The sequence below is a fragment of the Bombina bombina genome, chromosome 10 (assembly GCF_027579735.1).
Source record: "Bombina bombina isolate aBomBom1 chromosome 10, aBomBom1.pri, whole genome shotgun sequence".
NCBI classification, from domain to species: domain Eukaryota; kingdom Metazoa; phylum Chordata; class Amphibia; order Anura; family Bombinatoridae; genus Bombina; species Bombina bombina.
In genome coordinates, this window is record NC_069508.1 from 40,609,550 (window position 1) to 40,624,900 (window position 15,351).

The window sequence follows — 15,351 nt, forward strand, 5'->3', positions numbered from 1 at the left end:
TTACATTGTGATTCTCCTTATTTGATTTTTCATTCGGATAAGGTAGTTCTGCGTACTAAACCTGGGTTCTTACCTAAGGTAGTCACTAACAGGAATATCAATCAAGAGATTGTTGTTCCTTCTTTGTGTCCAAATCCTTCTTCGAAGAAGGAACGTCTTCTGCACAATCTGGATGTAGTTTGTGCCCTAAAATTTTACTTACAGGCAACTAAGGAATTTCGACAAACATCTTCCCTGTTTGTCGTTTACTCTGGTCAGAGGAGAGGTCAAAAGGCTTCTGCTACCTCTCTTTCTTTTTGGCTTCGTAGCATAATTCGTTTAGCTTATGAGACTGCTGGACAGCAGCCTCCTGAAAGAATTACAGCTCATTCCACTAGAGCTGTGGCTTCCACTTGGGCCTTTAAGAATGAGGCCTCTGTTGAACAGATTTGCAAGGCTGCAACTTGGTCTTCGCTTCATACTTTTTCCAAATTTTACAAATTTGACACTTTTGCTTCCTCGGAGGCTATTTTTGGGAGAAAGGTCCTTCAGGCAGTGGTTCCTTCTGTATAACGAGCCTGCCTATCCCTCCCGTCATCCGTGTACTTTTGCTTTGGTATTGGTATCCCAGAAGTAATGATGACCCGTGGACTGATCACACTTAACAGGAGAAAACATAATTTATGCTTACCTGATAAATTCCTTTCTCCTGTAGTGTGATCAGTCCACGGCCCGCCCTGTTTTTTAAGGCAGGTAAATATTTTTTAAATTATACTCCAGTCACCACTACACCCTTTGGCTTCTCCTTTCTTGTTGGTCCTTGGTCGAATGACTGGGAGTGACGTAGAGGGGAGGAGCTATATGGCAGCTCTGCTGGGTGAATCCTCTTGCACTTCCTGTTGGGGAGGAGTAATATCCCAGAAGTAATGATGACCCGTGGACTGATCACACTACAGGAGAAAGGAATTTATCAGGTAAGCATAAATTATGTTTTCTTCTAAAATCCTCTGCTGTACTTGCACAAGCACAGGAAGGGCTCTCTACTGGTGGTAAGAAGGGCATGTACAGACCACTAACATCCTTGGGCCATGGGTCTGATCAGAGATCTGATGTAGGCGCCATGGGTCTGATCAGAGGTCTGATGTGGGAATACAGCTGTTAGGGTCTTCAGGTCTATGGGTCTTCAGGTCTATGGGTCTGATCAGAGGTCTGATGTGGGCATACAGCTGTTAGGGTCTTCAGGGCTATGGGTCTGATCAGAGGTATGATGTGGGCATACAGCTGTTAGGGTCTTCAGGGCCATGGGTCTGATCAGAGGTATGATGTGGGCATACAGCTGTTAGGGTTTTCACTGCCATGGGTCTGATCAGAGGTATGATGTGGGTGCCATGGGTTTGATCAGAGGTCTGGTGTGGCCATACAGCTGTTAGGGTCTTCAGGGCCATGGGTCTGATCAGAGGTATGATGTGGGCATACAGCTGTTAGGGTCTTCAGGGCTATGGGTCTGATCAGAGGTATGATGTGGGCATACAGCTGTTAGGGTTTTCACTGCCATGGGTCTGATCAGAGGTATGATGTGGGTGCCATGGGTTTGATCAGAGGTCTGGTGTGGCCATACAGCTGTTAGGGTCTTCAGGGCCATGGGTCTGATCAGAGGTATGATGTGGGCATACAGCTGTTAGGGTCTTCAGGGCTATGGGTCTGATCAGAGGTATGATGTGGGCATACAGCTGTTAGGGTTTTCACTGCCATGGGTCTGATCAGAGGTCTGATGTGGGTGCCATGGGTTTGATCAGAGGTCTGGTGTGGCCATACAGCTGTTAGTGATCACTTCCCCACCTACTGGTTTCTCCAATGGCCAGGTGGTAATCTATGTATTTATTTTATGTGGGGAGCACATGGTAACCCTAGTACTTGTATAGCCAAGTATCATTTAATAAAAATGTATATTTATATTATTCTAACATTCCTATATGTATGTTTTTTGTAACCAAATTCAGCACCCCATTTAAAGAATACAGTATGTACTGTAACAGCTGGAGGACGTAAATTACCAGATATGACACCTAACATGCAGCTTCAGGTACGGTATTTTATTTTGTTCTTATTTTTCTAGCAGTAATTTTGCCTTGAAAAGAAAATTGTCCAAAACTGAATTCAGAACAGTGTAATGTCGTGATGCTATCGTAAAAAAAAAAACATTCATTGTTCTGGACATTTTAGGTTCTACAGTCAGCACTTTTCACATTCGATTTAATGGAAAGCGTTCTTGCCCGAGTAGAGGAACTCATTGAAGTGAAAATAAAATCTGCATCTGACGAGAAAATTGGGTCAAGTAAAGATGTTTAGCTTCATATTTATAATCTAGTCCTAAACAATAAATAATTTATATAGTGTTAAATTTCAATTCAGTTATTGTTACTGGGACTTGTGAAAATACCTTTATTTTACATCAATTGTGAGATGTTAAATAAACTGTTAGCTATTTTTATATCTGGTTTGCTTTATTGTGTACAAGATTTTTTTTTCGCTGCTACATCGAGCTTGACTAAACTCAGGCCTGGAGGCATTGCTTTCTGACTCTCTCATCTTCAAAGTTGAATACTGTTAGAACCAGAGATGTTTTTTGATAATTTTTATATTATCAGCAATTTAATGGGGATGGAGATGTATCAGAAAGAGAATCGGCAAATGTAATTTTAAAGGAACAATGTACGGAAGAAAAAGAAACATTTATGTTAAAGAGCAACATATAAGTATAGCCATTTCTGATTAAAGGGACAGTATACTGTAAAATTGTTTTTCCATGACTTGTTATACCAGCTGCTGAGTATAAACTATTTGAAAAATTGCATTTTCAGGTTTATTTGTGTATATGAATGAACTGGTTTGGTGCTTTTAAACCACAACCAATTAACATGGGTTGAGCTTGCAAGCAATATCAGATCTGATTATGTTATCAATTTGTGCACACACACATGCTTCTTTATCTTATATTTGTCAGAAAATCAAAGCTTAATACTTAGAGAGAACAATGGAAAATTAACATTTTATTAATTAAAGGAATAGTCTAGCCAAAATTAAACTTTCATGGTTTAGATAGAGCATGCAATTTTAAGCAACTTTCTAATTTACTCCTATTATCATTTTTTCTTTGTTCTCCTGCTATCTTTATTTGAATGTAAGTTTTGAATCCAGCCCATTTTCGGTTCAGCACCTGGGTAGTGCTTGCTGATTGGTGGCTACATTTAGACACCAATCAGAAAGTGCTACCCAGGTCTGAACCAAAAATGGGCCGGCTCATATGCTTACATTCTTGCTTTTTCAAATAAAGATACCAAGAGAACGAAGCACAATTGATAATAGGAGTAAATGTAAAAAGTTGCTTAAAATTGCATGTTCTGTCCGAATCATGAAAGTTTAATTTTGAGTAGACTATCCCTTTAACTATCCTGCACCCCACTGGGAGTGTAATTTCTTCTTCTGGCTGTGTTTACATAGGCTTGTCAATGCTTTCAGTATAGGTGGGGAAACCACAAGTTAAATCAGCTATTTCAAATACAGTAATAAGAATAAACAAGCTACTTGTAAACAATGTAATACACTCCAGCAGGTAAAATTGATCATTGGGAACAATTTAAAGGTTAGAAAATGTTGGGGTAAATTGTCTCTTTAATGCACATTGGCTGATAGGTACTTATCATTAGAAGGAAGTGCACAACGTACACTGGATACATTTAAAAAGATTTTACTTAAAGGACCAATCAATGCAGTAGAACTGCATAATGAACAAGTACACAATAAAAAGACAATGATTTAACTCCTACTCTGAATTTCATATAAGCAGTAGATTTTTTTTTCTGACAAATTTATTTTTTCTCCCATTTTCCGGACCCCTCTATCATGTGACAGACATCAGCCAATCACAGACTAGTATACGTATACCCTGTGAGCTTGTGCACATGCTCAGTAGGATCTTGTTCCCCAGAAAGTGTGCATATAAAAAGACTGTGCAAAAGTTTGATAATGGAAGTAAATTGGAAAGTGTCTTAAAACTGCTGCTCTTTCTGAATCATAAAAGTTTATTTTGACTTGAGTGTCCCTTTAATATTTCTACAGGCAATAAACATATCAATATGTTTTAACACTGCTCTTTCATATCGCCAATAGAACTTTTTTTTTTAATACAATATGTCCCTTTAAAATGGATATGAAATCCATTTTTTTTCCCCATAATTTAGATATAGCATGTGATCGCATGATTTCTAGTTTTTACTTATTTGTTTACATTGGAACTTTGTTCCAATGTAACAAATAAGTAGCGGCAGGAAGTGGTTAAGTATTGGAACAAAAACAGGACCAGCGTTTGCTTTGCCCATGAAAATTTAACCTTGTTGTTTAGATGCACAACAAACCATTTACACTGTGATCCCTTCTTTACGACAGCCCATTAACCAGGAAAAAAGGAATGTGTACTCCATATGTAAAATTGCACTAAAAATGTATTCATTAAACATATTACATTAACATTTAACTATGTACATTAAAACCGTGGCCGGACTGTTAGCAGTCAGATTACAGTCCGGCCACGAGATAGATAGATTAGATAAATAGATCATTTCCCAGACAGAGAATTACAAGACGTGCGGGCTGGGACCCATGGTTAGGTTCCCAGAGGCGGTTGCGGCGCCCGAGGCTCTGATTAGAACAGAGCACTCTGGAGCGTATCTGCCCTCGGCCAAACTCGGAACAGGCTTCGGCATTTTGTCAGCGCATCCATTAAAACACCTTTATATCTGATCAAGTACTTCCCAGAAAATGCTGTTTACAACAATCTGTCTTTTATTAATTTTGTAAAGCACAACAAAGAAATCAAGCTATATGACCCCTTTTCTAAAGCAGGAACAAGAAATTATAAATCTGCAACACAAATTAATATATAATCATGCACAAGAAAAAAAAAAAGTTGTGTTTAAATCTGATCAAGTACTTTCCAGACAGTGCTGTTTTCAACAATCTGTGTTTTTGCTATTAAAAGTCGGTCACGGATGCTCTCATTGAATGGTTTACAGGTTGCCTGGAAAGAGTTAACAAAATGTATTAGGATTATGTATTATATCTATCAATATCTATATCATACATTTTTATTTAAATACACAAAAATATTACTTACAGAAAGTTATGCACAGTGCAAAACAAACTTTACGCAAAATAGTTTAATATAAGTTAAAGGGACAGGAAACTCCAAAATTTTTATTTCATGATTTGGTTAGAACAAACAATTTCAAACAACTTTCCAATTTACTTCTATTATAAAAAGTTCTTCATTCTCTTGTTATCCTTTGCTGAAGGAACAGCATTGCACTACTGGCAGCTAGCCAGTACACATCTAGTTAACCAATCACAAGACACAAATGTGTGCAGGCACCAATCAGCAGCTTGCTCACACTAGTGTAGGATATGTGCGTATTCTTTTTCAACCAGGGATACCAAGAGAATGAAGCACATTTAAAAATAGAAGTAAAAGTATCTGAATCATGCAAGTTTAATTTTGACTTTCCTATCCCTTTAAGTTGTTTCAGAATCATATAGGTAACTGTGTGTAGCTACAGCTTAAAAGGACAAAACAATGATTTCTACAATTAGTCACCATTCAGACAAGTTGAAAGCAGGGCTGAAAATTTTGAAGCCCCGCCCTATTTTCTGTTGAGTCCGTAGAATGCACACGCCCCATTTTTCTTAAGGGGATTACTCAGATACTCCTTCCCCCACTATGTTTTATTCCAAAATAAAATTGTATTAGTTTGTAATAAATATGCCAGATTGTTGTTACACAGGTACCCTACAACCCAATTTCATCCATGATTCCCTTTAACTCTGTAAAAATGATAGTATTATCTGGAGAAGACACTCAAAACAGTGTGTCACTTTGTCTCAAAGTGTGACTTGACCAGACACTAGAAACCATTAAAAGGAGGGCTACTAAATGTTACATGGTCTAGAAAATAAAGCTTACAAGGAAATACTTTGTGATCAAAATACATATGGTTTAGTGAAGAAAAGATAAACCTGCATCACCTCACCCAGCAGCACCAACCCCTTAAATTAGCTGCTGTGGCCCAACGGGAAATCTGCCGGTAGGCCAATCCGGCCTTGGATGGAAGTAGAGAACAGAGAATAGGAAGTACAGTAATACTATGTCAAAGTATTTAAATTATAAACGCTCATTGTTAAGAATGGATGGGATTTAGTTTACATAAAAAGGTCACTTAAGTGTGCTGCTGATAGTTGTTATAGTTAATATGTGGCAAATATAAGCAGTGTCTCTGAACCTATTTGTAGCAAGTACCCCCTACTACAGGCATAAATGTCTGCTTTAAGTACCCCATCATGTAAACTTTATCAAGTTAAAAAAAAGTAAGAGGCAATTGAGCACATCCTACAATGTGGCAAATGTTACAAATATAGGCTATTAGAGCAACAAATAATAAATACATCAATTTATAGAGAAAAAAACACACAGCACACACATAATTCTTTAATACTGTGACACATTTGTAAAAAAAATACAGGGAAGTAATATTCATGACCCCACATTTATGCAACTAAATTCATCACGTACAAACCTCAGCTCAGGTTTATATCATTGTGGCATACCTATATATATAGAACAGTTTACCTGGCACATTTCACCATGGTATATTTTCCTTGTGATATTTCACTGTGGCCAGCAGTGTATTTAGATTTTGTGCTGCCCTAGGCACTCAAAATTCTGCTGCCTTTTTTTGGCCATATTTTTTGGTGAGGATGTAACGTGACTTTTTTTCAAAAGTAAAATGTTCATGTTCAAGTGTGCATATGTGTTTATATAGTGAGTTTGTGTAGTGCTGTGTGTGTTAAGTGCAGTGTGTGTATATGTGGGTGTAGTGAGACTCAAAAAGTGCTGCCCCCCCCCCACAAATCTTCTGCCCTAGGCAAGTGCAGTGTTTACCTAGGCCAAAATATGCACCTGCCCCTATGTCACTTTCCCTGTGACAAACTTTATATTAGCATTTTTTTACAGTACAGATGAGTCAGTCACAGTGAGTAAGCAGCTGATCACACCAGGCAGGGAATTAGAATCTGGTCAATTAAAGGGCCATAATACCCAAATGTTTAAACATTTGAAAGTGATGTTTAAACATTTGAAAGTGATGCAGCATAGCTGTAAAAAGCTGACTAGAAAATATCACCTGAACATCTCTATGTAAAAAAGAAAGATATTTTACCTCAAAAGTTCCTCAGTAGCCACATCCCATTGTAAAGGATTTCTAAGCAGCATTTTTGTGTGTCTGTCCTAGGACAGCTTAGGGGATGAGCCTCGTGCACTCTCATATTATTTCACCAATCAGGTAAAGGAAGCTTACTATGAAATCTCATGAGAGCTAAGTCAAATCTCATGAGATCACAGTAAAAGAGTTCATGACCTCAGCACTGCTGATGCTGATTGGCTGCTGTTCATTTCTTCATTTTTTTACCTGCAGCTGAGTATAACCTTTTACACAGAACTTACTCTGCTGAACTGAGGAGATTGTGAGGTAAAATATCTTCCTTTTTTACATAGAGATGCTCAGGTGATATTTTCCTGTCAGCTTTTTACAGTTATACTGCATCCGTTTCAAGTGATTTAACATATGAGTATTATGTCCCTTTAAAGGTGCTTGCCTTGAGGGTAGAACTGAGAAGCACTGATTTCTGTGGTACATTGAATGCTTACATTAGCTGCATCAGGCAATAAATAATGAAAGGGCAAGTGTCTGAGTACCCTTTGCCAATGTTTCAGGTACCCACAGCAGTACAACATGGTTGAGAAAAAAGGAAACAAGTACTTAAATTAAGGCCTTGCAAAATAACTTTCAAGGATGAACTGTGCCTCAGTATATAAAGAAGGTTGCATAGGGCAGTGTTTCTTAGCCCCGGTCCTCAAGTACCCCCAACAGGGCAGGTTTTCATTATAGCTGAACCAGTGCACAGGTGAGATAATCAGCAGATCAGTAACCATGGTTACTAACCTGTTCTCACCCATCAGCTGATTATTTCACCTGTGTTCTAGTTCAGCTATAATGAAAAACCTGGCCTGTTGTGGGTACTTGAGAAACACTGATATAGGTGATAATAGAGTGGGGATAATAGAGTTTACATATCTAGTAGTAAACAAGAGTCCCTTCAGTGTAAGTTACCAAGACAAAAGCTTTAGCCGCTAGAGGAACTTGCAGACATATCACCATCCCAAGAACTGTTTTGCACCTTTGGCACAAGAGGACCTAAGAAAAAGACAAATGAGTGGGGACACAGAAACCTAACCAGGTAAGCTGATCTCTACAGAACTTTATGTAAAGCCTATCTGTGTGTGTTACAAGGGGCCTCAAACGCATTGCTGATTCGATCAAGGGTAAGAAATGGCAGCAGATTATAAGGTTATGTTGCCCAGTAGAGTGGGGCTTCTAAATAGGTCCATTTACCATCTAACAAAGTCCACATGGCACCTGGCCCAGCTCTGTTAGATAGTTCTGCTCAGTGCTTGTTTTGTTTTATAAAAGAAAAAGGTTCCGGTACTGATTGATTATTTATTGATATATTGGGCTCAATAACTTTGAGAAAAGCAAAGGGATAAAGTTATTTACAATGCTTGATATGCTGTGTGAAAACTTGAGTATTTACATGATGATTACATATATTGGCAGTTATGAGATGGCAGAAGTGGGGATAACCCCACAAAAAAAACTGGTTCTGCTGCTTGATCGTGTTTGCAAAAAAAAACAGCTGGTAATGAAGTTTCTTGTGTGTGACTTGGAAACGCTCCTGGCATAGAAAAGTTGGATACAAGTATTTTTATTTTTTTGTATCTTTTTTTTAGTTGCACAGATGCTAAAAACACCAGTGAATAGGAATATCAGACAAGGCACCAATTCCTATTCACTGGTGTTTTTAGCATCTGATGTTTTCCTGACTATCTTAATAAAGAAGTGCTTTTAGAGGATCGCTGTTTCCTTGGTCTTTCTGCTGTGCAACTATTCATACAGCTTGAACCTCGGCACTTGAATCTTGCAGCCGCACTGCAATTGGAGTGAATTGAGCCCTTGCTAACTCCCGATTGGACGACAGGGTCAGCGTCTGACGTCGGCCATTTCTGTATTAGAGCTAGGCGGCTTTGACTACGGAGCAGGTGCTTTTTTCCTCGCGTCAAACAGGAGAGCGGACTGGGACAGAAGAGACCGAAGGAGAGGGGACCCAGACCATACACGGAGGTACAGTGACGGTTTCAATCTGGTGAGAGATCCGCAGTCCTTTTTCCAGTTTTCCTATATGTTTCCTTATCTGCCCTGTAAAGGGTTTTATCTAACTAAACAGAGGGGGCACACAATTTCACCTGTGACTTGCTCATCGAAACACTTATTTGGCTTCGCAGTACCAGCCTTGAGTTGAGAGGAGTGTTTGTATATAATCTTTTTTTAGTCACCTACTTTCTAAAGCTCAGATATTAGTTATAAATGCATATTGCAGGGGTGGACTGAGCAGCCGGGCAGTAGGACCTGGACTGAGTGCTCGGTATCCTGGTGTGCCACTTATGCTCACAGTCACAGCCAGTTAGCAGTAACTAAGCAGTTAAGGGTGGGCAGATTGGGTGCCCTGGCCCTGGAGTAGGGGCCCTGGAGGGTGAGGGGGGGGTGTCTGTAAATGTGGGGGTCCTGGAGGGTGTTATCCCTGTCACTTGATATTGGGGGCCCAGTCCTTGGAGGTAGGGGGCCCTGGTGGGGGTAAGGCATGCAAGTGGTGAGGTGAGGGAGGGGCAAAGGTGATGGGTGGGGCAGGAGGATGATGGGGACCCTTTCCTATTTTTTTTTTCTTTTCATGAGGCCTAGGTTGATCTCAGTCCGCCCATGGCATATTGTAGCTTTAGAAATGATACTCAGATTCTTAATTATTTTGTTTTAATACTTTGTTTTCTTCCTTACCTTGGCTATGGTTAACATGATTTTAACAATATCAGCGCTATTATGAACAGGAATAATACGTAAACTACTTCCAAGAAACCTGCAAGTTAAAAAGGACAATATAAAAAATACTGACACTATTACACAAAATGGTAACAGACTCTATTTTGGTATATTTTTCAATAAATAGGTTACATCTTATATAAATATGTGCTATACCTTATTGGAACACCTGGCACTGATATAAGCTTTCTGACTAAAGCAAATGCAAGTACAGATAGAGAGTTCTCAGAGATGAACTGCAAACACTTGTGCTTTGATATTCTTTTGTTTTATGATTGTTAAACAAGATTGCATAAGAAAAAAAAAAAAAAGATATATAATTTTTAAGGATATGGGTGGTCAATATGAGTCCTCCTTAATTACAGTGATTCAAGAGATTTTCTTGCCTCAAAAACAAAAATAAAAAAAAATATAGTGCAATACAATTTGATGAAAAAGAGATTTTTTTTTTCTTCACAATAGTAGTACCACCAAGGGGTTAGCCACACTTTTTTAAGCCAACCAGGCTCTAGGTACAGGCACACACCCAGTTTTATATTGCCAGGTAACCAGTATACACCAACCGCAAACAGCTGTTTCAGGTGAAAAGATATTTATTAAAATACATAAAATAGTAAAAAGCCACTATGATATACGCTAATATATACAGTCACTTGGGTATCGGACTACTCACAAGGCTTTCAGTGGGAGAGATAACTTAACCCTTACTTGGGTGAAATTGCTTTCCCTTGGGTAGTAAAAATCTCTCGATACCTGTCCTTGCTTGTAAAAAAGCGTATAGTGGCGTTCAGCTAATGTTCCTGACGTACGTTTCACTGTAAGCGTATGGCTTTTTCAAAGGAGAGTGGAATGGTGTGTGTCTGATTCCCCGGAGTAGATATAAGGTGAAAGGTTCTCCTATTGGTCCTAACTTTTGATGTCATTCTTCTGTGATTGGTTATCTCGTCTATGATCTGGATTTTTATCCTCCATTTTTGAAAAGGGGCAAAGTCCCAATTTATTCGATCCACATTTTGGGAAACAAAGCTAGTATTACTTTTTCCTGTGATATGATATCTGTACTTATAAATAGTTAGGAAATAGAATGAAAAAACTTTCATTTTTTTTACTAGTTTTTAGTGCTAAATATTTAAACACATTTTAGATGATTTTTGATGTTATATTCTAACATGAAACCTATATAGAAACATTTTCAATGAATTATATTTGATGAATACTGCTTTGTTCTGCGTATACAAGATGAAAAGGCAACAAGACATATTTTCCATTTTACGTATATAATACGAGATGCTGAAAGCCAAATGTTATCAAATTGTATCTATATTTTTACAAAGTGTTAACATGGAGATAAAAAGTATACATTGTAGATTTGTTAACTTTGTATCCATTTTTTAACAACCACAACAGATGAAACATTGTTCTATTTCCATGATAGTAACATTAATCTAGCCTAAGGTGGACTCACTATAATTCACCTAATATTAGTAATCTTTTTAGAAAGGGGTCTATCTAGGTTATCATAAACTTAAATAAATGGAATATAATATATAAATTCTCTATAACAGTCTTATAGTAGACTTATATTTAACGTATAAAGCTATAACATATCTATGACGTCATTATAACCGTCTTTGTATTGAAATACCAAGTAACATTTAGCAATAACCAAACTTGGAAGGAGGGAAATGAAGTAGCAATGTTGTACGTATGAATGACTATATAACGATATCTTAATTCAAAAAAGTGATGCAGCTCAAAGTCTTTGTTCAAACCATATGGTACTAAAGTATCAAGAGTATGAAACATAAATTATGCTTACCTGATAATTTAATTTTCTTCCGTGGGAAAGAGTCCACAGCCACATTCATTACTTTTGGGAAATAAGAACCTGGCCACCAGGAGGAGGCAAAGACACCCCAGCCAAAGGCTTAAATACTCCTCCCACTTCCCTCATCCCCCAGTCATTCTGCCAAGGAACAGTAGAAGAAATATCAGGGTGAAAAGGTGCCAGAAGAATACAACTAAGATGCCCCACATAAAAAAAAATGGGCGGGGGGCTGTGGACTCTTTCCCACGGAAGAAAATGAAATTATCAGGTAAGCATAATTTATGTTTTTCTTCCTAATGGGAAAGAGTCCACAGCCGCATTTGTTACTTTTGGGAAACCCATACCCAAGCTAAAGAGGGCACTGAATGCCAAAATGGGAGGGTACAATAGGCAGACCATTCTGAGAGCACCAATCCTGAAACCACTACTCAACAAAAACCCTGCTTCGTCTGAAGCCGAGAAAACTTTAAAAAGGAAAGGCCCCAAGGACACTGACCTGCAGATAGTCCAGAAGCCTAGCTAGAGACCGCAAAATCGGACTCAACTGAGCCAACAGTCCTCCAGGAGACACCGTCGCCCAACAGTCGGTCCCTCACCGCTCACCCCTCACTAAAGAGGGGAACACCAGCCTAAACTCCCCAAGGGATAGGGCAAGAAAGAACCGAAGGGTAACCACAAAATCCAAAAAAAGGAAAACCTCCAATAGCGAGCCCAGGTCACAAAGATCCAAATGGATCCTGACAGACAAGGGGAGGCTTACGCCCAGACCAAGCAGAAACCAGAGGTTTAGGACCGGGCATTCTAAACAGAGAAACCCTTCTCTCAACATCGTGCAAAAGCACCGAAAGACAACTGAAGACGGAGTCCTCACATCGTCAGAACTAAGAATACTAAAGTATTCAGACAAAAAAGAACGTGTAACAGACCCGGACGAAAAACCCTGAGTCAAGAACACGCAGCCATCATCAGAATGGCACAGAAGAATACTTGCTGAGACGTAAAAAATGGCCAGCAAGAGAACAGATTGCAAAAGAAAAACTCCCAGACAGAGGGCAACACTCTAGGCAATCGAAGCTGCCAGACCCACACACAGGGCTCCAAAAGGGGAAGCACATAACCACAACGAGGTCCACTGCACACTCAAGAGAGAGAGGTTACACCCAGAACCCGAAGGTAACCCTGGACCTTCTGCTTGAATGCCCAGGGAGCTAGCTACTATGCCCACCTAGATCCTGAAGATGACAACGCATCTCAGAACCCACTCCCAGCCGGGGCCAGCCCAAGCATCGTCAGGTTTGAAACGGGAACAGAAGAACCCCAACACCAGCTCAAAAATGAGCGGATGAATAGCCACAGCCATCCCAACAGAGCACGGGTGCCAACCCGACTCCTTAGAAACAGACGACAAGGCCTTAGACCCAAAAGAATCTAACGAAAGGCCCACCATAGTCTCGACACAGAGCCAGCAGGACTCCAGATGGAACGTAACAACCCAGAGAAAAACACCCCTCTCTGAAAAGTTAACTCTCAGGTCCAACCTCCTGAATCCAAGAGAATCCCTAGAAAAAGGACCACACCTCCATAAGAAGGAGAATAACCCCTCCACCCTAAGAAAAGGGATGGGGCCAAAAAGGCAGAGCACCTGCCCACAAGACACAAAGCCCCAGGCTAAAAGAGAGATCAATCTCCAATGCAGATGAACTTGGAAGGAATCCCCCTAAGGAATTAGCTTGCTAACACACATCCAATGTGCAATAGCTGCAGCACAGACACTGCAAACCCATTCACCTGCACATCGGTGAATCCAAAAGGTTACCCCAGCAAGCTAACCAAGGGAAACCGACCATAAAGGCGCAAGTCCAGCCCATGAGCATCAGCACTCAAACAACCTGGCCAACCGTGACCAGGTCAATTAGTCAAAATAAAGGGACATAGCCCAAGTTCACAGGAACTGGGGAACCCTGAACCAGCCTTAGAGCCAAAGAGTCCGGCAACAACTCCACAAAGGAAAACACTGAGCGAAGCCTCAGCAACCAGAAACACCAGAGAGAAAACAGAACCGAGCCCCAATTGTTTAAACAAACAATATCCGAGAACGTAACACCCCGTCTGACATAAAAAAACAGAACACAGGGAGATATCCATGCAATATCCAATATAATCAACCCGGATAACGAGATACTCGCAAGCCCCGACCCAAGGAAGAAACCACCCCTAGCCAAAGTCCAATGCTCCAAAGGAGCTAAGGCGTTAAAAGTCGTACAACGACACTAGAGCCCATAGACTCTCAAACAGCCGCAGGACAACAAGCAAGGGGATACCCCAAGGCCAAAATCACTCGAGCAAAGCATGGTCTCCGCATCACCTCCATACAATTAGAGGATCATAGAGAGAAAAGGACGCACATCATCCCCAGCTCTGAGCAGAGCCCAAGGAGACCACGCCCAGTGCCCCTAACAGGGAATGACCATATCCCGGAGGGGAACCCAGGTCCCTAAATGGAGACCTAACTCAAATGGAGACAATAGAGGAAGACCAAAAGGTCTCATAATAACAGCTAGCCAGTACATCGTCCATGTGCAATAGCTGCAGCTGGTCACATTCTGCAACCCATCCGCTGCAAGGCAGCTGAACTACCCAATAAACTACTAGCTGCTGAGAACTAAGTCCAGAAGGACAATTCCCAGGCCTCAAAAGAAAAAAGGCCAAACCACCCAACTCAGCGGCAAGAGGGCGCAAGCCCACCAACCCTCCACTACATGGGGAGGAGCTCTAGGGTCTGACAACCCCAGACATAAGAGAGAGAGAGACGCAGCGGAACTCCACTGACCCAGTCATCCAAATTGAAGGCTATAAGGACTGAGACAATCCTTCCTGTCTCACGGACCCACCGGTCCTCTAGAATGCTTAGTTGAACACAGAGGATAACATGAGCACTCAGCGCCTCTACTGGACCAGCCAAGCAGAGCGGCGCCACGTGTCCGAACAGCTACCAGATAGAACTGAACCCAAACAGGACCAGCCTGCAATCCGGGTGCTAACTGTCAAGCCGCATAAAGCCTCCCTCAGAAGGGAAGAATGAAAACAGACAGGACATCCTATTTGATGAAAATAAAATACAAGGCAACCCGTAGGTTAATGCCCAAAAAGAAACAGGCCTACCACAGGACCAGCCAAACGGAGCCCTGATCTTCCAAAAAAACTGGAAAAGATCTCAATACATGGACAATCATGTCTAATGATGTGCGCCATTCGAAGAGCAGACCGCGAAGGCGCGCAATTCTGTAATGAAAGGCACAACACTCAGGGACAGTTGCACCAGCAGGGAACTGTACAGTCCAAGGTGGAATACCCGGGACAACAGGAGCAGGGAAGGGAAGGCACCACCCTGTCCTCAACTCTATTCATTTTAGGAAATAAAGGTTCATCAGGCAACATGACCCTGACTCGCCAAAAACTTCCTTTAGAAGAAGCGAAAATTCCTAAAACTAAAGTCTGGTTCCTCCG

The 15,351-nt window shown here is 40.6% G+C and overlaps 2 protein-coding genes across 2 annotated transcripts in view; one reads left to right on the forward strand and one right to left on the reverse strand.

The window, feature by feature from the left end:
• The window catches only part of GLMN (glomulin, FKBP associated protein), a 71,955-nt gene extending 69,485 nt beyond the window's left edge, over window positions 1–2,470 (forward strand). Inside the window, exons 18-19 of the mRNA XM_053694002.1 lie at window positions 1,980–2,062; window positions 2,203–2,470. Of these exons, the coding sequence (XP_053549977.1) occupies window positions 1,980–2,062; window positions 2,203–2,328 (209 nt within the window). The 3' untranslated portion in view covers window positions 2,329–2,470. The remainder of the gene's footprint in view (window positions 1–1,979; window positions 2,063–2,202) is intronic.
• A 2,333-nt stretch (window positions 2,471–4,803) lies between these two features.
• The window catches only part of C10H1orf146 (chromosome 10 C1orf146 homolog), a 30,097-nt gene continuing 19,549 nt past the window's right edge, over window positions 4,804–15,351 (reverse strand). The window contains exons 4-5 of the mRNA XM_053693703.1: window positions 9,975–10,053; window positions 4,804–5,056 (exon numbers count right to left, since the gene is read on the reverse strand). Of these exons, the coding sequence (XP_053549678.1) occupies window positions 4,952–5,056; window positions 9,975–10,053 (184 nt within the window). The 3' untranslated portion in view covers window positions 4,804–4,951. The remainder of the gene's footprint in view (window positions 5,057–9,974; window positions 10,054–15,351) is intronic.